Here is a 21,305-nt window from a genome sequence, read left to right as displayed (position 1 = left end):
TAACAAAAATAATTTTCTAATAAAGCTTTTCTCTTAATTATTGCCACACAGCATGTTAGTGTTTGGTAAAAAAGACTGTTTTGGGACCCTGTTAAATTAGGACATCTAAATGGTAGCAGTGAAGCAAGAGGCAACACTTCTCTTGGGAGGTTATTTTGAGTATTTGCTCTTGCAGAATGCTATCTACTACTTCAGTGATAAAAATCTCAGTACTTGAAATCATTGAGGGAGGAAGACTGAGTGATGACTGACTTTCTCTGTGCTGTTCTGTTTGCTGTGTATTTATCTGATTATCAGAGGTTGACCTGAAAATCATGATCTGGTTTCTTCTCTTGAAGCTATTTAATTAATTTCTATATTGATTATTCACCATCTTACAACACTGATGGCATAATAACTTCTGCTGAAAGATTTTCAGGCAGGTGATAAATTAGAAGAGACTTCCGACTTCAAAAATCTACATTTTTACAAAAGGCACAGTTTTCCTGTATCAACAGCCTGAAGTGTCTGTGGATTTTTGCTGGCCCTAATGATTTCAAAACCGGTATCATAACTACAGTGAAAAGAATTCGTTTTAAAAAATGTTGATATGAGCAAAAGCCAAGCATGTGGGATGACAGATGAAAGTGGTGATAAATTGTGTGGGTGCGCTCCTGTAAGAAAGTGTCTGAATCATTATTCGTTTAACAAAAAAAGCTTGTTTTCTCTGTTTGCAATATTGGGACTTATTTAAATATTCCTGGCATGTGATTGATGTTCAGTGAATAATAAAAGGTTTATTTTTGGAAATTAATAGTCGTGACTTCACAATTACTTGGATTTCACAGTGTTGTGAACAATTCTGCAGGATTTTTTTTTAATGACATAAAGAGAAATACATCACTGTGAGCATCTGTACTTAAAATTTAAGTCAGTGCAATACCTGGTCAGAAGAAATCTGATCCAGTCTGCTTAATGCCCATAAGTGCTACAGTGGAGTAGAATTAATTAATCCTTCATCTTTTTTATTTATTCTTTCTTAATAATAGTTCATGGCCAGAGTGTTAGATAAGAATTAGAAGTTGTTTGTCCAAAGTCAAATGTTTTAACTGAAATTAGCCCTTAGGAGTTGGGAGCATAAGTTTAGCTATGCACATTTTAAAGCAAGTATTGCAGTGTGGATCAGTTTTCCAAAAGTATTCAGGTAGCAAAAGGTGCAAGTGATTAACTTCCATTAATTGTTTTACATTAAAGATCTTTAAAAAGCCTACAAAAATGTTGGTCCATATCTTTGTATACATAAATACTTTTGAAAATATCAGCCTTCGTGTGATGGTTGAAATGAAATTTAGTTCTCCCTTTGCTAGGTTGGAATTTAACATTTTTGTGTGATAGAGAATTGGTGTGGCTTGAACTCAGGATGCTTTTTAACATGGGAATTAAAGCCCAAATGAAAATATTCCAACATGGTTTGTTGGTCAAACACACAAATCTCAAAATGCCTGTCACAATACAGGCTAAAAAAGGCAGTTTTATACTTGGTGCAAAACCTGGTGCTGTGATGTATCTTTAAAGTGACCTCAGAGTCAGATGTGATTTGCATTTTTCTTGTGAATATATAAGGGTGCACTTCATCCCTATTTTAATATAAGGTTTTAAACAAGGTCACAGATGTTGTTATGCTCCTATATCGATTAATGCACTTAATTGAATTTAGGTTGCTGTAACTTCAGCTTAAATGTGAAATATGTCAAATAGTCCATCCATGGAGAACATAAAAGTTTAAAGAGACTTGATTTAAATTTGAAAGGATGTACTTTCAGGAACTTTACTTGTTAATTTTTAACACCAAAACACTTTGCTGGGTCTGTGTGTAGCCCAAAATAACAGAAAACTTTATAGGAATACTAAAAAATTCACTGTAAGGAATATAATGGCAATATGAAAGCTCACTACAGGAAATATTAAAGGTATCTAAGAAGCTGCTGTGAGCACTCATTTGTAGAGAGATTTGAGTCTGGGCTTGACTTTGGGAGGTGGCTTGTGTGTGGGTACTTGGCTGCCTGAAGCACCTGATTTGGTGGATTTTTTTCCCATCTCCCCAAAATTTGGGAAAGACCCTAATTTTCTTAAGCTCCCTAATCTTCTCTAATAGAAAAACACAAAAGTGGTCAGAAATAAGGCACACAAGTTCCAGCTGATTAATTTATATCCATTATTAATCTTTTGTTGGACCACTTCAAGTGTGTATTTCCTGCTGAGACAATCCATTTATTCAGGGAGATGCTGAAGTCCAGAATTGGCTGATCCTGGAAATGAAGGAGTCACACCTTTGCCATGGCTGGTGCTCACCAGGGGATTGGGATTGCTCAGTAGCCACGCAGGAATGGGGGGAGCTGCCAGGCTTTTCTTCAAGGGGTCCAACAGTAACTTCCCACATTTCCTGCTTTTCCAGTGTGCCAGGAAAGGAAGCAGCAGTTTCCAAGCACAGGGACTTGGGGGCTTCCACGTCATTCCTCTGCACACAATCCTTTTGTGTCAAGCCATGCCAATTTTTTATTGTTCCTGGTTGCAACAGGTAAATAGGTGTTAGTTGTTCTGTTCAGGGTAATGTGGTTCTTAATGTATTTGGACATTCTATAGAAATCTGTGAAAATCATATCATATAACTGATTTCCGAAGTGCCTTTTAACACTTTGGCATGCTTTGGTTCTCTGTCATGACAGATGTCAGAAAGATGTCAGTAGTCTTCATTGCTAAATGAAATTTTAAGGCAAAAAGTGCTTTACTGCACTTTTCTCAAGATGATTTTAAAATATTATTTGCCTTATTGCAGGTTTAGCAGTTCATATGGCAGAATTGCACATATAAAACCAAAAAATGCCTTGATCTGTAAACTGAAAGAAAATTTCTTATTTCTATACTAGAAAGCCACTTTTCCTGTTTTATTTCTCAGCTAAATTATCTTCTCTAGCTACAGTTTGCAGCTAAAAGCTGTAAGCTACATGCCTTCTTTTGGGGGGAAGGTATATATTTGAGCCATTTCTTGGAACTTGTGGTGTTCTGATGTAAACTGAATGAAAAGTGAACATTCTCTGTGCTGTTTTTAACTCAAAGTGTCACTGTTTCAGGCACATAAGCATTATTGGTGCTGGATTTCTGCTTCTATCTGCCTTGCTTACGTAGCACATTTGGAAATGTGTTAAGATTTATGTGATGGGCTAAACCAGAATCATTAAAGCAGAAGGCTTTCTTCTACAATTGTGAATCTGTGTGCTCTGAAATAGTAGTAGCATCATGTTTTCCAGGAGACCTTTTTTATGGCTGACTATCTCATCAGTAAGGCTCTCTTAGAAGGCTTGAACAAGGTCAGCAGCATGTTTATCCATTTCAGTCTTCTGATTTCTTGACTTGCAAGAATAAAGCTTGCTCCTTTGAATTTCCCAGGCTTCACCACATGGAATAATGTGTAACTCCAAAATACCCTTCTTCCATTTTACTTTTCTATTTAAATGTAGTAAAGGGAATTGGAAACAGAAGTAGCAAATTTTAAATTACTGTTTTAAGATTGAAAGGACAGTATTTTGCTTTTGGTAGTTACTGTCAGTGTCAGAGCTGTTTACTCCAATGAGCAGCCACATGGAAAACTTTCTTATTTTTGTTAGTCCTCTACCATGATGGAAGTAATTTTGTTGTTAATTTTCAGACTTACCTCTTACTGGAAGTCCCAGAGCACAGCAGTGTCTGATGGAATGCTGGGCTCTCTTCCTGTGAACTGAGACATGGGAGCCCAAAGTGCAGGAGTCCCAGGTGTGGCTTAGTTAGCAGATGGTTCTGTGAAATCAGGCAATATTGTCCCTTGGCTCCTCCAGCTGTACAGGAGAGACTTGAAGGGTGTTTATTTTATCACCAGAGTGCTTTCATCATAGGTCCTCTGGAAACTGTAAATTTTAAAATTATCAAAAATTATAGTCTAGGAATTATAGCCTCATGAGTTTGTCACTGTTCTCCTGCAGCATGTATAACCCTTCCGTGTGTGAGCATGCAGAGCGGAAGGATAAGCTAAAACATTTGGCATAACTCATACATAAGGGCATTAAGTAAAAGTTGTCCCTTGATATAATTAAATAGGCAAGTATATGAAGCAAATACAATGATAAACAGCTGTTGGTTTAGTTGAAAAAAAAAAAAAGGCAAATGTCATGTTCATTTGGTTATGCCAGAGAGGTAGGAGAAGTGCTTAGGAGAATTCTGTCTCTAGTCCTACATTGGCACAAGTTTTTCATTTTAATTGCTCCTGAGTGGGAGGAGGATTTAAATAAAGACATACAAGTTGAGGATTGTCTTCTGAAGTTTTGTTGCAGTTCAGTAAGACCCCCAGCAAGTTACCTCTTAGTATGAAAGTCTTTTCTTACCAGATGCCTGGAGCAGAGGGTGCTGTGAAGCCTTTGGTCTGTGGTTTGTGTGGTGCTGTGTCCCTGAGTCACTTGAGCTGGGGGTGGGTTCCAGGCCAGATCCTGCAGGCTGCAGAAGGAGTTAAGCAAAACAAACCAAAAAACCAGCCCCGAACAAAGCCTACCTAGGAATCATAATTAAGTAGGAACACATTGTATCTCGTTAAAAGTGCTTTATGCTTGTCTTTAAAATCTAGTTGAAGCAGTATTGTCTGCTTGTAATGCTTTCATTATGTGTGTGTAAAGATATGAATCTAAAAGAGACTGTGATTATTTACTTTCCGTTTATTATTCTAGTTCTTTCATCATGAAAGTTCTCGTTTGCCCCTAGGGAAATGTAATTTTAAGTACTTTGCCAAATCTTGCTGTAGTAGAAGAAAAAAAATATTTTAATGGCTATTCTGCTGTAAGGCATTGTCTCAGTTGTTTTACTGTGCATATGATGATAAAGCCTTTTAAAGAACCACTTAAATCAGATCTTTATTAATCTGTATGAATGTAATAAGAATATGTGAAAACTGCATTATTCAGACTACATAAAGCAAATGCACTTTTGGAAATAGTTGTCAGCCAATTGTCATCATTCTAAAGGGCTTATTATGTTGCCTGTACTTATGCATCTTGGGAGAAAAGGTGTCTGTGCATGTAAAGTTGGATTTCCTGCGAAGAAAAAAATCCATTATCATAAAAGGTGGCATTTATAATTGATTGTGCAGTCTGTTCTGAACTTGTTACTGAAAAGCAGTATGAAGTAGGAGTGTGTGACATGTCACAAGCCATTGTCGCCGGAAGTGTTGCATTTCTCTTTTGATGGAAAGAGAACAAGCTGGAGAAGTCTGATTTAGATAATGCTTTTGGAAAGTACACAATCATAGTGAGGAAATGGTTATCAGAGATTTCTAAAAGCAAGGTTAGCAAGCACTGTAACAAATCATGCACTTTTCTTGGTAAAAGTGTTTATCCAGCTTTGAACTAGAGTGGGGTCTCTCCAAGCTCTACCTTGGACCTCAGCTTTGCTGCTCTGTTAAAATAATGGGCCTTGAGGAGCACAGGTGATGTCCACATCAGAGCTGGGCATTTTCAGGTGGACTCTGGGCTGTAAGCAAGGCTTTGGGTAGAGCCAGGTGAACAACCTTTTGTGCAAGAGTGGTTTTCTGCAGAGCTAGGTGAAGCAGTGCACGATTTTAGGGCCTTTCAGGCTCCATCAGTGTCTCAGAGGCTTCTTTGCCTGACAGAGTGATCTGTGCAGCTTCTCAGCCTGAGCAGGCTTCGGGACCAAGTGTGGAGTGTGCCTGACCTGTAATCCTGATGGGACAGAGCTGGTTTGGCACAGCTGTGCTGAGTCTGAGTGCCTTTGTAGTTAATCTGTAACACAGAAGAACTCTGCCTGTGAAGAACCTACTTGATTTACTTTCCTTTTAACTTTAAATGACATTTGAAGCTGTTTCAAGAACTGAAAATCCATTCTTTTCCTTTCCCCCTGAAATGAATCATTTCTAAATATTTCTCCACTGAAAAAAAATCTGACACTTGATTTGACATATATGGTCATGCAAGTGGTTGCATGTTTGAATATTCTGCTTTGATATTTGACTAATGTTTGCTGGGGTGTTTTTTGCTCAGGTCCTGATTAATTGTAAATCATGTCTCAGTTATGCCTCTCTGAGAATTAAGAGTGAAGTCAAGAGGTGGTGCTCTTGTGGGCTGTCCTGCATCTGGAGATTGCCATGTGGCACATAAAGTGAAAGACCAGTCTTTTAAGACCCAGGATCTGAGTTTTGGGCTGATGCAACAACGGTGGTTTTAGCAAAAAAATTACCCTTGATTTCAGTCAGTTCTCACTAGTGAATTGAAGGCTGAAGTGTCTGATTTTCCTGAACATATTAACTGTTCTTTGGGTTTCAGTGTTGCTTTTCTTTCCAACTGTCATAAATGTGAAAATGGTTCAGGTGGTGCAAATGGTTGCAGGTTCTGTTTCCCACTTGCTGGATCGAGGTACGAATCTGTCGTCTGCTCTGACATGGTGAGATCTTTCACTTGAGAAACAAAGTGCAATTTCTGAACCAAAAAGTTCTGAGCTAACCAGCAACAGAAGTGAGAGGAAATCTGAAGTTGTTTTCCAAGTGTGGAAAATCACATTTAGCTGTGCCAGCAAAGACCTGTGTGTAAGTGCTGTTCAAGCTTCCTAATTCATCTGACTGCATGGTTTTGAAGTGCAGCTCAGCTGTCAGAGGGAATGACAAGCCACTGGCAGTGGTCATCTTTCCAGCTGGCATAGTGCTCCCAGAAGAGTCTGTGCATCTGTCCTTGAGAGACAGACTTAAAAAATGCTTGAAGCTTTGACAAACTCAAATGCACAGAACACTGCCTTAAACATAGTTTAAAATTACTCATCTGAATAAATAACTGGAAAAGTGGTTCTACATGTACTGCTCTGAGTGGATTTTTAGTAATGGGTCTGATAGGATCAATTGGAGGTGATGCATCCTCATAAGTAAGGAAGAGTGAATAGGATTTCACTCTGCAGGTGGGATCCAAAATTGAAAAGAGAGTATGACAGGGCATCTATTTGCTACTTGTTTCAGTAGCAACAGAAATATTAATAATGCATTCACCTTCCATAAAACATGGAACTTAAATTTCCTTCTTTTGTGTGTGTTTGAAGGTGTTCAGGCATCAGCCTCTTGGCTGTTATTTTGAAAAAAGCAGTGATCTCTCAGGGACAGGGATGGTGTGCATTTCTCTTGGAGGCTGTATTAACTTGCCAGAGCTAAAAGCTCAACTCTTATTTGCATACAGATTTCTATAGAGCGCAAGGACTTTGATCTTGACAAAACACGTATTTTGCAGAACAATATTATCTTGAGAGTGATTAAAACTTGCATAAACAAAGGTGGTGTTTGTACTGGCAAACTTGACTTGCTACTTCTCCCTCTCTCCCCACCCCTTGCTTTCCCCTCACCCATCCACTGCTGATGCCATTGCTGCAGCTACAAAGATCTCGGTTGCTTTCAGATGCTGTCACCTGCATCACAAAGCAGCCATGGAGCTGTATCATTTCTGAGCCTTCAGAAGTGTTAGCAGATGTTCTTGAAAGCCAAAGAAGGTGCAGCATGAGAGCTGCAAAAGCTAAGAGAGACTAAATGTAGATGGTAGGATAAAAGCCTGAATTTCTTTTTATCTCAAAGCTTCATAAAATTGAAAACTGTTTTTTATGCTCCAAAGCTATTTGAACTATGTATGGGTGGATTTGGAAGGAAGCTTGGTCTGCATGGTGTGAGCTGATGGAGCTGTGGATGTGTCACACTGCTGTGTAACTTCCACTGATGGATTCTTGCTTAGCACTTGCTAAGGGGCAGAGTTGTGCTGAAAATCTCAACTAGGCAAGGTGTGATTTCAGAAGTCACTTCAAATTACATGCAGATACTGGTGAGCTTTAGGTTGCACATTCAGAAAACCTTTTTCCCCCCTGAGTGCTGGAGCAGGTTAGCAGAGATGTGCCATCTTTGGCCCGGGAGGTTTCCAGGTCAGCCCCAAAGTAGCCTACAATTCCAAATAGCTCCTCTTGAAGGGGTAGGTGGGACTGGATGATCTTCAGAGAGAGATCCCTTCCAACTGCCTTTTCAACAACACTTCTCAGGAGAATGAGACAAAGCTTGCCTCAGAGTGTCTGTTTTGTTGGGACACTTAAATAGTTAATATGTGAATTCAGTCACGTATCAAATAATGGGTCAAGGGTGTTTGCACTCTGTCATGGTGAAAGATCAGATGTTTTTTCATTAGGACTGGCTGTACTGTAATGCACAAATGAATAACCTTCAGGAGTCCTGAAATTCCCTGGATTTCTGATGAGGTGGGCAGAGTTTAGGGTAGTTATGGGAGTTCTTTACAGCCAGAATAGCAAAGCAGCCCAGATAACATGAAACATTTTGAAGGTAAGACTGACACATGGGTCTTATGTTCTACAGTACAGACTTCCCCAAGTGATTTACCAATTAACAATAGCGGTAAGAAAAATTGGACATACTGCACCATAAAACATGGGTGGGGTTTGATGTAATGCTGCTTTTTCTTTTCATTAATCACTTTTAAAAGTATTTGGAAAATACTGTTGGTTGTTATGAGTCGGCTGAAAAGCTTTCTGTTGGCTTTCCAGTGTATCACAATGTTCATTAAACTTGAGAATTTTGTGTCTCTCCCCTTTTTTAAGCATACCACAACAGATCTGTTACATTAAGTGTTACAGCTCTGCCTGCAAGTAAATGGAGTCCTGTCAGTCAGAGCTGCTCAAGGTTGAAGTCAAAACATCTGGCCTACTCTTCTCCATGGAAATAGAAATCCCAGCAGGAGGTTGAAGAATGGAAAGTATAATGAGAAGGCATTCTGTGGAGCATGGGGAGAAGTGGTGTTTTGCCATGTTTTTATTGTATTTCTGTGGTGCCCATCCATGGGCATTACAGAAGTGATTTCCATATGTGAGGGAAGGGCACTGAGTCCTAGAGTGTGTCCTTGGTGGGCTTTGGGAGCTGTTTTCACCCTTGCTGGGTAAGATGAAATAGGGGAAACCTACATTTACAAACCTTAACCAAAGCCATTTCATACTGAAATTACAGACAACTGTGTTGCTTTGATGCATGTTTTAAGATAAGGTTTTGCTCTTATGCTCTGGTTTTATCTGTGGTAATAAAACTTGTTTTCCCAAGGAAATCTTGAAGAAAATTTCCTGAATTCTGAAGCACTTTTAGCAGTAGCTTCCCTGCAGGTGAGGTGGGAACAAAATTAAATTTGCAGCTCAATATTAAAATTTGAATGATAGAATGGTCTAGTGGTACAGAGATCTCTGAATTCATAGATGTGTGACCATTTATTGTGTGTAATATTGTGCTTAATAGAGACTTGGACTCCAGTTTGGAGTCATAGGATACACTGGTTGTAAAAAATGAAGAGAGTTAATTGTCTCCAGTTTCACCATACTGTTTAAACCATGCAGCCTTTCTTCTTAGTAACTGTTCCTTATTTGAAAATCCAAAGCTTTCACAATAGACTTTGATCTTTACTGTAAAATGGAAGGAGGAGGAAAGCTTTCACACCAAAATGCTAATAATGTTCTCTTTGTTAGTGCCTTTGTATTGCATATTAAGTGGATCAGCCTCTCAGTCCGAGTTCTGTAGCTTTGTAGGCATCCACCTTCCCATAAACCAGTCATCTTTGGACTCTGCCATGGACTGCACTTTTTTCCAGCTGGGGAAGAATGCTGTTTATCCTTTGTTGAGTGTCTGCCCTAAGTGTGGGTGGCTCTGTTAAACTAAAAGCATGTGTGTGGTAGGTGCACTGTCAATAAACTGTTTCTGTATTGTTAAACGGGTTTATTGTATGAGCAATACTTACTCTCTGAATGCCTGATGTCTAATGGTTCTATGATTGCATTTTTACATTATGGTTTGGTAAGTGGAATGCTTGTTGTTGTATTTGAGTCTCCTCGTTCTCTCCAGGAAAAAAATGAATTAAAATCCAGTTTCCTAGGAAAGACTTGTATCTTTTAGGTAGGGAGAAAAAAATACTAAATAAAAAAACCAAGACACACAAAACCAAACAAATCTTTCCTAGTAAATTGTGCTAGGGTTTTGCATTTTTATTGTCCTGTTGAGTGCACAATGACAGGGTCAATAGACATGTGCATTTTCAAATTATTTACAAGTTGCTGAATTCTGGATTTTTATTTATACTTTCTCACTCCATTCAGCAGTTAGATGTCGTTGCAGTGAGCTTCTGGGCATTCTGCCAAGTCTTCACTATTGTCAGGATACTGGATAAAGTACAAAGGAAAATGCTTGTCTATGTTTCCTTGTAAAATTTTATAAGTAATGTATAACCTCAGAAGTGAGACCACCCTTATTAAAGTAAGAGCACAGCTAGATGAAAACAGGACTGACTCTCACCTTCCTTGACTGTCAGTACAGGTGGCTAGAATGTGTAGATCACTTTGACATGCAAGAACTGTAAATATCCATGAATTAGTAAGAAAATCTGAGCTAGAACTGTGGGCTTTTGGTGGCCAGAGTGTCTGTGTTTAGCATTGTAAGACTGTGTAATAGTGTAAATGCCAAGACAACTGAAGATAAGCCTTTTCTGAAGAATAAAACTGAACAAAAAGGGTGTGAAATTTCAGCAGCTCTGCAGTATTGCCTCTCTTTCAGTTGATCCTGTAGATATAATGACATGTTTGGCAAAGCCTTGTCCCAGTGCTCTATAGTGTGTAGTTTTCCACAACTGTTCTCATCCTTTTTAAAAAAATCACTCTGTAAATTTTAGAGTTGTTTTTGTGTCATCGGTTAACATTAATTTGGTTAAAATGTAGTAAGATAGAGGAACATGTGGGGGCTGGGACTAAATACTATTTTTTTCCTAGACTGTACTATGGTGAAGCTGATGGTTAATTTCCCAGGTTAATTTCTGTGAAAACATGATTTCTCTGTATCAAAAAACCTCCCAAAACATACGTACTCACTTGCAAATCAGAGTTGAGGTGGAGTGAGTGCCTCATCCTTCCTTGTGCTCCTTTTTTAGTGTTTTGCTGTGCACATTGCAAAGAACAAAGTGGAGCACCCCTGCATTTTAGAGAAGATGCTTGTAAATGAATCTGAATGGAGATTGTTATGCTTTGATACCAGCTGAAAGGAAATCTGTGTCCATGCTTGAGTACTTGCTAGGCAAGATTGTTTATTAAGTCACAGAGTTTTTACCTGAGAGTCTGTGTCATGCTGTGCCTTCCCAGAGAACAGACAGGATTTGAGCCTCTGACACTATAATGGCAAAATGAAAAGTGATTTTGTTTTTCCTGTAGGAAAGTAGAAGAAACGTATTTAAACTGATTTGTTTGCTGTTCTCATGTAATTACTTCTTTTTACTTACCTCTTCTCATTTTTTCTTCCAAGTTTGTGCTGAAGCTTTCAATCCAGATGAAGAGGAAGAAGATACAGAACAAAGGGTAAGAGTGAGGGAGTCACTCCGTGCATGGGTCTCTAGACTGACAGGCAGATGTGCATTGCCTTTTCTTACCACTTGTGCTTTTCGTGCTGAGCGTGGTGTGGTGCCCTGGCAAAGTGACATTGCTTTGAAATTTAGAGCCACTTTATCTCATGGAATTTTTTAGTCACTACAGCTTTAATACAATTTTACTTCAAAGGACTTGAGAGCTGTGTTTAACTCTAAGATCTTTAAAGTTTTTGCTGTTTTCCTTTCTTAATTCTCTTAAAGGCTTGTTGAGGCAATTCCTAGATCACCAATGCTGTTAAGTAGAATTAGTTAAGGTTTACCACAGCTGTTTCTTCATGGGTGCTTAAAATTCCTCACATGCTTTTTACTGTCTTTCTTGTCAGAGCAGTTCTGCCTGGGTAGGAGAAATGCTTGGCTGAAATATTTTAAGTCTGTGGACACCTGTTTTTTCTCTTTTTCTTGAAAGTCGGGAATTTCTAGGAATTGCAAATCCAGATACTGTAATTGTATTTCTTCAGAGGTGGGTTTGTGTGAGCAAATCTTGTAGCCTGGTTGGTGAGAGTCAGTGTTTTCTCCCTGGACTTCTGGTGTTCCTTTCCAGATTCCATTGCAAGGATGCTTACACTTCTGCAATGATAATCTAAATCTAATATAATTTCTCTTAAGAAAGAAGAGATACTTCATAAATATACCTAGTAAATAATTTTTATGAGCTATAAAAAGAAAAAAATGACTGAGTGTGTCAGGTTATTCAAATATTTGTAAACTTGGACACATTTATTCCATCAAAAGTCTTAGTTTTCTTGGCTGATGATTCAGTATTCTGTTTTCTTTTAAAACAAGGATCTGAGACCTGTTTAACTTTGGAAAAGAACTTTATAGAAATGCCTACTGATATAACTAGTTTTTTGAATACTTGTTATTCTGGAAATAAGAAATTTTAATGTGGTGCCTGTCAGGTAATTAATTTTTTAATATGTTTTCATGATTAGCCCCTAACAAGCGCATATAAAAACATTTTCATGATACAGTGAGTATTGGTTCGTTGAACCTGATGTTTATAAATGAAATGAAGTAACAAAATATCTCAAACAACAAAGCTTTTATTTAAGTAATTTTGTTAGAAGAAACCACGCTTATTCAATAACTTCTTATTGGATGGGCTGAGATTCATATGGATCATATGGGATATAAACTGTCTGTGTGCCAACAGTAATTATACTGGGACTAATACAGCCAGAGTTCAGGAAGAAAAGTGTTCACTTCTTCCCCTGTTTGATATGTTCAAGCTTTGACTGTGGCTGTGTTAGAAGGGAATGGAGTGGAATGGAAAAGGCATCCACTTCTTTCTTGTCTTTCTTCCCTGTTATTTTTCATATGTTAATTGTCAGCATAGTATTTTTCTTATTTTTCTTTCATTCTGTCTTGCATTGTATGTTTATATATAAATACTGTTTATGCAAACAAAAAAGGACTATATACTTCTGACACTTAAATTGTGCTCTGCTTTTTCGTGCTGAAGTGAAGGTTTAGTCCGAAATCATATTTCTCTGTTGTCATGACTGTTCTGTTCTGCTTTGTTTTAAAGGTAGTTCATCCAAAAACCGATGAACAGCGATGCAGACTGCAGGAAGCATGCAAAGATATCCTGCTCTTCAAAAACCTAGATCAGGTAATAGCATTTTGAGGAACTCTTAAATGGAGTTAATTTTTTGTTATGTACAGTTAATATTATCTAAAAGTCCAGACACAGTTTTTAAAGACAAGAAAATGGGATTCTGTTTAAAAGATAAGGAATATTTTCAGTGTAGTGGTGCCAAGAGATGCTGCAGTGATAATTCCCAACTTCAGGAGTGCAGTAAATATTTCAAGTGTATCAGCAGCATGGAGACTGGCTTGTGTGTTGATGCAGTGTATTTTTAGAAACTCAGCTGTGATCCACATCTTCAACTTTGAACATCTGGTCATTGAAAATGCAGCAAAAATATATTGTTAATGGCCTTGGGAACAGCAAGATGGTGAAGCAGGTCAGCATCAAGGCAAGGCATTTCTATGGTGTCATGTTGCTTGGCTTTCACAGTTTCCCTGGCTGTGCTGCTTGCAAAAAAAAAGGAAGTTTTGTCGTGGCTGAACAGGGAAATCCAGCTGGAGCCTGCTGTGCAGACCAGCATTATTCCATTTTCTGTGTGGGCTCCACATCTGTACCTGTCCTGCCTTATCTGGTGCTGGAAGTGCAGCTGCTCTAAGATGACAGATTATCCAGGGAAATAAGTCTATGGAGAGCCTTGTTCAGTATAGACCTGATCATGAGTGGGGCTCTTAGACGATTGCAGTACAGATAATTTACTAATTAAGAGATATAGGTGAATAGAATAGATCGTGGTGCCAGTTCCTGACATACATACAATGAAATACATACACTGTTGGTATGAATTGATGTGTGTCCATTGCAGTGAAGCTGTGTCAGATTATACCAGAGGTGTGTGTGTGCTTTGGCACTGAAATGGTATGTGAAAATTGAGCCATTTGAACATAAATTTGAAAAAATTGCTCTTCTGTGCCTGAAGTCTGGTTGTCTGCATTATTGAACTTATATTAATAAGCTGGAAAGGAGTGAGCTGCTAGTGGAAATCAACATGTAATATCAGTATTACTTGCATTTTTGTTCAGTAAAGTGTACAATAGTGTGGTGCATGATCCAGTTCACTGTCCAGACCAAATGAAATGAACTCACCCTTGTCCAGCAGTAACACTAAGGTGTGTTTTCTGATAGTTGATTTTTCCCTCCACTCCTGCTTGTTTTCTAGGAGCAGCTGTCTCAGGTCCTTGATGCCATGTTTGAGAGGAAGGTGAAACCTCAGGAACATGTGATTGACCAAGGTGATGATGGAGATAACTTCTATGTCGTTGAGCGGTAAGCAGCTGTGCCTGTGAAACGTAGAGGATGTTTCTTTTCAATTCTTAGAAATAGCAGGGAAATGTTTACTACAGGACAGTTTCTGAAGGAAAATTATTTGTTCAGTTTAGGTTTTGTGCCTATCAGCATAAGCACAGCTTAAACCCAGCCATATATTACATGTTGTCTCTAGACCAGGTTATATTTTTTCATGAAGGAAGGAGGGGAAAAGCAGCAAAAGTAGCCCTGTGGTGAGGGGAAGGGGTAGGACATAATTTTCAGGAAGGAGAATATAGGAAATAAAAATCCATGGTAGTGGCTACCATGAAAAAAACTGTACTTTATTCAATTAATTTTGATGACTGACTTCAGAGAGAGTTGGGGTTGTTCTGCCTCTCTTGGTTGTGTTTTGTATTTGCAGAGTTTAAGGTGCCATTTTGGAATTTCTTCCATCAAGAAAATTCACATCATAATTTTGGGGGTCACATGTATGTGTAACAGGCATATAATACATACTTGTGTGCATGGACATTTTAAATATCTTTTACTCTTTATGGAAAAAAATCTGGATACTGTTACTTTGAATAACCGTATCCAAAGAGTAATTAAGAACATGGATTTATTTCCTTCTGCGAAACTGTGATATTAAACAGAATATTACTGAGTGATTTAGAAATGTCTGTTGGAACATGATCTTAGCAAACTGCTTTTTTGGTGCACTGTTATCTTGTTTATCACTGAAATAATGGCACCATTAATATTGTATGAAATGCTTTCAAAGCAGTTCTTCAAGACAGGTTGTTGCCTTTTGAATTGCAAAAGAATTTCTAGGTTAGAAATTGTTGGTTTGAAATGATTCTTGTTCATTTTAAGGACATTCCCCTTTCTGGTTAGTGAAATTACAAAACATAAGGCTGCATCAAATACGTTCCAGCCATATGCCCATTCCCTGTCCTCTGCTGTACCAGCCCATTATTTAAACCAGTGCCCCATTTCTGCACTCCGTTGTCTTCCTCAGCTGCTCTCCCTCCATCCAGTCCCATGTCTTTGGCTAGGCAGGCCGAGTTCCTTCTCTTGCCACATTCACCAGAGACATCAGGCTGTTACAGATAAGAGCAAGGTACTGCACATCAGAGCTTGTGGGAGCCAGAGCCACCAGCTCTGCAGAGATGAGATCTGTGCAGAGCAGTGGTTCCTGATTTTGAGAAACCTTAAACTTGGTTTGGGAGCCTCTCAGAAATGTTAGATACCATCAGCCTATCTTGATTTGTTTCTGTGCAAGGCTCTTACCCTGTTGGTTGTTAAAAGCTCTCTGCTATGAGTTTTAACCTAAAATGAAGAAGTGAAATGGAACTTTAACTTAGGTACTTAGGTAAATGCTTTTATGGTCTCTGTTCTACTGATACAGTGTTACTCCACAATAGTTTTTTTCTGTCAATAGATAGTTGTATTGGAAGTTTTCAGACTTTTAGGTTTTGTTTTGTTTTGTTCCCAAGTTAAAAGTACGTGACAGAAGGGTTGTACAGTGAAGGAGATTAAATTGGTGTTGTCTGGTGACACCATGGCAGCCTTTGCTGTGAGCAGTAACTCAGCTACAACTCTTTTGTTGGCTGCTTGGTTATTAGGAATAACTGCTGCAGTTAGGAATTCTCTGTCCTTTCTCCCTTTCCAGTCTTCCTCCACCTCCCACACACTTAATTTTTCATGCAAAAGAATAGCAGAGTACTGGTCCTTACGGAAAACCACAATGTTTCCACTTGTGTGCAACTGCAAGTTTGGAGGACTGCAGCTCTTCCATGAGTAGTCATGTCTTGTTCCTCCCAAGTAATTAATGCCTAAATATTCTTGAAGATTAGTTTCTTTCTGTCTAAATGAACAGTGACTTTGTGTTTTGGCATAGGCCTTTCTTTCCTAAAGCCTTCTGCTTGCAGTATTTCCTCAGCAGGTGGCTCGTGTCCGAGTGCCTTTCACCACGCACAGAGGGGCAGCAGGCAGGGGAGGTACAGCCTGAGGATGCAGCAGGAGTTCAGTGCCCTGTGCATGGAGGGGAGAGCTCACAGGGATTAATTTATTGCATGGGACACTCATTGCTGCTGAGAATTGCTGAGGAGGCACCTGCAGGGTCTGTGCTGGTTGAGCAGTCATCACTCAGGAGGGGCAGCATTGGCCTCTGCTGCCCCTTGGCACAGACTGATCCACAGTCTTGCTGAGCTGCCCTCTTCTGCTTTTTGGCTTTTTTTTTTTTTTTTTTTGCCTGAGGGTTTTATATTTTATCATGTCAGTACTTTTCACTTGAGTCCTTGGGCTCATAACGATTACCATCTCAACAATTACACTTCGGTCTGTTTTTATTCTTCTTATCTTGCAGGGCTTTAGTTCATGGACTCTCTCACAGCTCAGCAACAGTTTTCTCAATAAAGCTGAGCCAAGGTCACCCAGTGTTGCATCACCAGATTAGTCCTTGGGCCAAAGACAGCTGAATGCTTGACTGAAGGTTGTTACGTGGCTGTAGTTATTTGGAAATAAGTGGCACTAGTAAGTGACTTTCAGGCTGAAGGATGGGAAGAAGTTGTTGTTGCTTTTGCTTAAGGTGTTCACATCTGGCTCTTCCAAACCAAAAAAACAACTCTGAAGATGGTTGCCTCTGGTGCCTCTCAGAGCATCATTAAATAGACATCAGACATTACAAGAATTAGTGACACTTTCCATCAACACTAAGCCTTTTCTAGTTTACTTTTAGTATGCTGTTGGTTTTCTACTCTCCTAGGTGCGAGTAAGCACCTAGGAGAGTATAAGGTGTCAGGTAGGATTGTTGTGCAGTCTCACGTGCCTTCCTTCCTCACTTAGTACCATTTCTGGTCATTCATTTTCTTTTTTACTTATGTGCCCAGTGATGTTGTGGGATATAATACCATTTTTGGTATTTTATAATACCATTTACCATTTTCTCTTCAGAGATCTTTGTTAGATATCAATGGGTTTAGAGCATCTTGGGGTTATGATATACACATCCCCTGAAGCTGGAGTTGTGACAAACAATAGTAGCAGGTGAGCAGTTGGATTGAGTGTGTTCCAAAGGTCCTGCAGCAATGCTGGCACTGAGAAAATGTGTAGAGATGGATCTGAGTCACTCTAGAGGCCTCACTGGGTAACACACATGCTGTGAAATGTCACTGTTGAAGATGATGAAAATGCTTCTCACCCTGGCCAGAACAGCAATGTCAAAATATTGTGCAGAGGAAACCAAGCAGATCCTGCCAATATCTATCAGGAGTGAAATGCTTTAGAAAGAGACAATTATTGTGAAAATAGTATAGATAGAAATGCTTTAGTAAGAGACAGTCACTGTTGAAGATGATGAAAATGCTTCTCACCCTGGCCAGAACAGCAATGTCAAAATATTGTGCAGAGGAAACCAAGCAGATCCTGCCAATATCTATCAGGAGTGAAATGCTTTAGTAAGAGACAATTATTGTGAAAATAGGATAGCTAGAAGCAGCCGAGAATCAGGCAGCTGGAAAGCTCCAAACGTTCCATCTCACACAGCAATAAAAGCACTATCTGTTTAACAGCAAAAACCTGTTTTCAAGGTTTGTACTGGGATGTTGCCTAATAAAAAGTGTTTATTCCATTGTTTTCCAGAGGATTGTATGATATTGTTGTAGCAAAAGACAACCAGTCTCGCTGTGTGGGCCGCTACGACAACCACGGCAGTTTTGGGGAGCTGGCATTGATGTACAACACTCCTAGAGCTGCCACCATTGTTGCCACAACAGAAGGAGCCCTTTGGGGACTGGTAAGGAAAGAAGTTGCTCTCATATGCATAATATTTGAAGCAGTGCCTCACCATGTCCAGAGCTTCTCTTGATATGGCTCCTCTGCTCATAGGTATTTTATCAGGATCTGCTATCTCATCTCCTGGCATGACAGATCCATTGTGCAGATCTTTTTGGCTGACTTTCTGGAACAACTTGTCTGTAAAAACTATATCACTAGTTCTATCTGTCCCTTTATAGTTTTGCTTTTACTGTAATTGTGCCTTTTGTTAGTAGAGAAGAAAAAACTCCTGGTTTTGTTTTCATCCTGCAGAGGACAGTGGAGCCATTAAAGCACTTTCTTTTTTTTTTGGGAGGGGAAACAATATCTAAATTATGCTCTTTATTTTCAACTCACCTTCCTACCATTTTGTCTCTTAAGGGAATGGGAGTGTGTTAAATATCTTCTTGAGAATGTTAGTAATTTAAAGAGGTCAGAAAACTGCCCAAAGCTTTGTTTTCCTTCACAATAAGCTGTGGTTCTGTTACCTTGGAAGAGGTTCTCAGGTCAGCATGACCTATGAGATGCCGAGCTAAATGATGGTGTTGCTTTTGTCTGTAGCCCAGCAGTGCTGAATGTGAAGCTGTAGCCATTAGTTTCCTTTTTTAGTTCTTTTCTCTGCACTATTTGGATGGGGTTATTTTCCCAGTGCTCTCTTACTCATCTCTGAGGGTTTGGCATAATAAGTGGATTGTGGATCAGCAGGGCTTTGAAGCCACAAGTGTTGTGTGCAGTCCCTGTGCCCCTCGGGGCTGGCTGGGTGTTGTGACCTTGATTGTAGGACTGATAAGCTGCTGCACATGGCTGTTCCTGCAGTCTCGGCGCTCGCTGGGAGATCTGACTTCCCTTTTATTTGTGACGTGAAAGAAAAGAATTTGGTAAATCAACCAGGGAGTAATGTCAGAATCTCATTTCTGGAGGAAGACAGAACAAAGCAGCTAGCTACAAACTGAGCTCATTCATAAAAGGAAGAAAATGAGAAGATGATTCTTTGTTCCAGTTTGCCTTCGAAAAGAACTGCATAAATTGGATTAATTTTGGATTTAGTTTTTCTGTGATTATATTCAATTAATTAGCAAGGTGTAGATGAACAGGGACTTGCTGATCATCTGTCCTGTAAACATTTTATTAACTAAGGCTGCATTTTCCTCTCAAACTTCAGTTATTTCTTCCAGTTGCTCTGCTTCTTCCCGTATTTTATTGTACTGTTTTGTCCCTGATGTAATTCAAACATATTTTTGTTAGTATGCAGAAGTCATTGCTTAAGCTCTTTGTTATCTGCCGTTTGGGAAGTGTGGATTGCTCCTGCTGCATTGCAGGCTTAGGCCAACAGAAATCTGGAAGGCTCAGGCACAAAGCAGTTATCACAGTGGGTCCCTTCTGGAGCAGGGAAATGTGCCCAGCCTTTGCTGCTGAATGTGTCTGGGGGAAACCTCACGGTCACACACTCTGCCTTGAGCTCAGCTTTTTTTGTTCAAATACTGCTGCTTCTCCTCCCTCACTGATACTCTCAAGCAGGTGAATTCTGACTTGTTATGCTTTTACAATCCCCCCACAGTTTCTGTCTTTCTGCTTCTCCAAATACAAACATTTGAAGACACTTTTACCACTGAAGAATTCCTTTAAACACAGAAAAATCCCTTGTGCTTTATCATCTCTTTTTCTCCTTAGGATAACAATAATACCATCCTGCTTTTCATCTTCCTCATCCTTCAACTTTAATGTTCCATTGATATCACCTCTGTTAGTCCTTATTATACATATTTGCAGCCTGCATCCCTTAAAGATGTCCACTTATTGAAAATACCTCTTAATTTCAAAGTGCTGCTGCTTAGGTACCAGCTGATGGTTTTGGGAACTGGAGGAATGGCGCTCAGGATGTTTCTGGGTTATTTTTGGTTGTTTTTCTTTTGTTATTTTTTTTTTTTAATGTGTTTTGGTTTGGTTTGGTTTGGTTTTTTTGTTTTGTTTGGTGGTTGGGTTTTTTTCTGTTTTTTTTTTTGGGGGGGGAGTTTTTTTTGTTGTTTTTTGTTTGCTTTTTTTTTGTTGTTGTTGTTGTTGGGTTTTTTGTTGTTGTTGTTGGGGTTTCTGTTGTTTGTTTGTTTTTTGGGGGTTTTTTTGGTTGATTGTTTGGGGTTTTTGTATCATTTTCCTGACCAAATTTCTGTTCCTGCCCTCTGACGTTTTTTGTTTTCACACTTACGGCCCCAGCTGCGCACGGCGATCCGCAGCTGTGTCTCGGTTGGTGGATCCCAGCGGGGCAGACACTGAGAGGAGCCTCCGGTGCCGGTGCCCTTTGCCGTGCGGTGCCGGTGCCGCTCCGGCAGCGCTCCCGCTCCGCTCCGCTCGGTCTGTTGGCAGATCCCGGCGGGGCAGACGCTGAGAGGAGCCCGGTGCCCTTGCCGGGGTGCGGTGCCGGTGCCCTGTACCCTTCTGCAGCCCGTGCCCTTTGCCGCGCGGTGCCGGTGCCGTGCGGTGCTGGCGGAGCCGCTGGCCCCGCTGGCCCCGCAGCGCCGCCCCGTGGCCGCGGCGCGCAGCGCGGGCGGGGCTCTGCCCCTTGGCGCTCGGCTCCCAGCGCGCACCCGCAGTTTCCCTGCGGAACGCGCGCAGCCGGCAGCTGGGAATTGGTCCTTCCGCAAGCTGGCTCTTGCATCTGAGAAGGTGGAGTGAACAAGCCTGCTGCTGTTTGATACTCTGTTCCTGACCTGAGAGCAGTATAAATCTTCAGCGTTTGAAATCTGTGGCTCAAGTAGAGAGGAATCCAATCAGAATGAGTTCTGCAGTTGCCTTAACAAGTGCTGGAAATGCCAAGTTTCACTGGCTTCAGCAGGAAGAGTGAAACTTCTTCATTTGATGCAGAAGCATAAAGGATATATTAGCAAATAGGCAAACAAAACCCCAAAACTCAACCCAGAAAAATTGTATAAGATAGAATAAAAATGGAATCCCTAAGTGGTTGTCTGAGAAGGATCAGGTCTTACAGCAATTTGTTATTGCCAGAATTACTCTTAACAGGAGCTGTTGCAGTCAGCATCGTGGTGGATGTGGTATCACTTTAGCAGCTGCTTTCTCAGCCCTGGCGTTTGCTGTAAATACTGGTTCATGTTTGTCAGTTCTTTAAACAGGGAGCATTTCAGTGAAGAGGAATAATGTATTTCTCTGTG

The 21,305-nt window shown here is 39.9% G+C and overlaps 1 protein-coding gene across 1 annotated transcript in view; it reads left to right on the top strand.

The window, feature by feature from the left end:
- Positions 1 to 21,305, top strand: part of PRKAR2A (protein kinase cAMP-dependent type II regulatory subunit alpha) — a 59,773-nt gene that overhangs the window by 29,109 nt on the left and 9,359 nt on the right. Inside the window, exons 3-6 of the mRNA XM_041425514.1 lie at positions 11,369 to 11,421; positions 13,018 to 13,101; positions 14,237 to 14,343; positions 17,968 to 18,121. Coding sequence (XP_041281448.1) covers positions 11,369 to 11,421; positions 13,018 to 13,101; positions 14,237 to 14,343; positions 17,968 to 18,121 — 398 coding nt within the window. The remainder of the gene's footprint in view (positions 1 to 11,368; positions 11,422 to 13,017; positions 13,102 to 14,236; positions 14,344 to 17,967; positions 18,122 to 21,305) is intronic.

Source organism: Onychostruthus taczanowskii, unplaced genomic scaffold (assembly GCF_017590055.1).
Source record: "Onychostruthus taczanowskii isolate IOZ18803 unplaced genomic scaffold, ASM1759005v1 scaffold9, whole genome shotgun sequence".
Taxonomy (NCBI): Eukaryota; Metazoa; Chordata; class Aves; order Passeriformes; family Passeridae; genus Onychostruthus; species Onychostruthus taczanowskii.
Note: the sequence above shows the minus strand (reverse complement) of the source record. Positions and strands in the feature narration are given on the sequence as shown.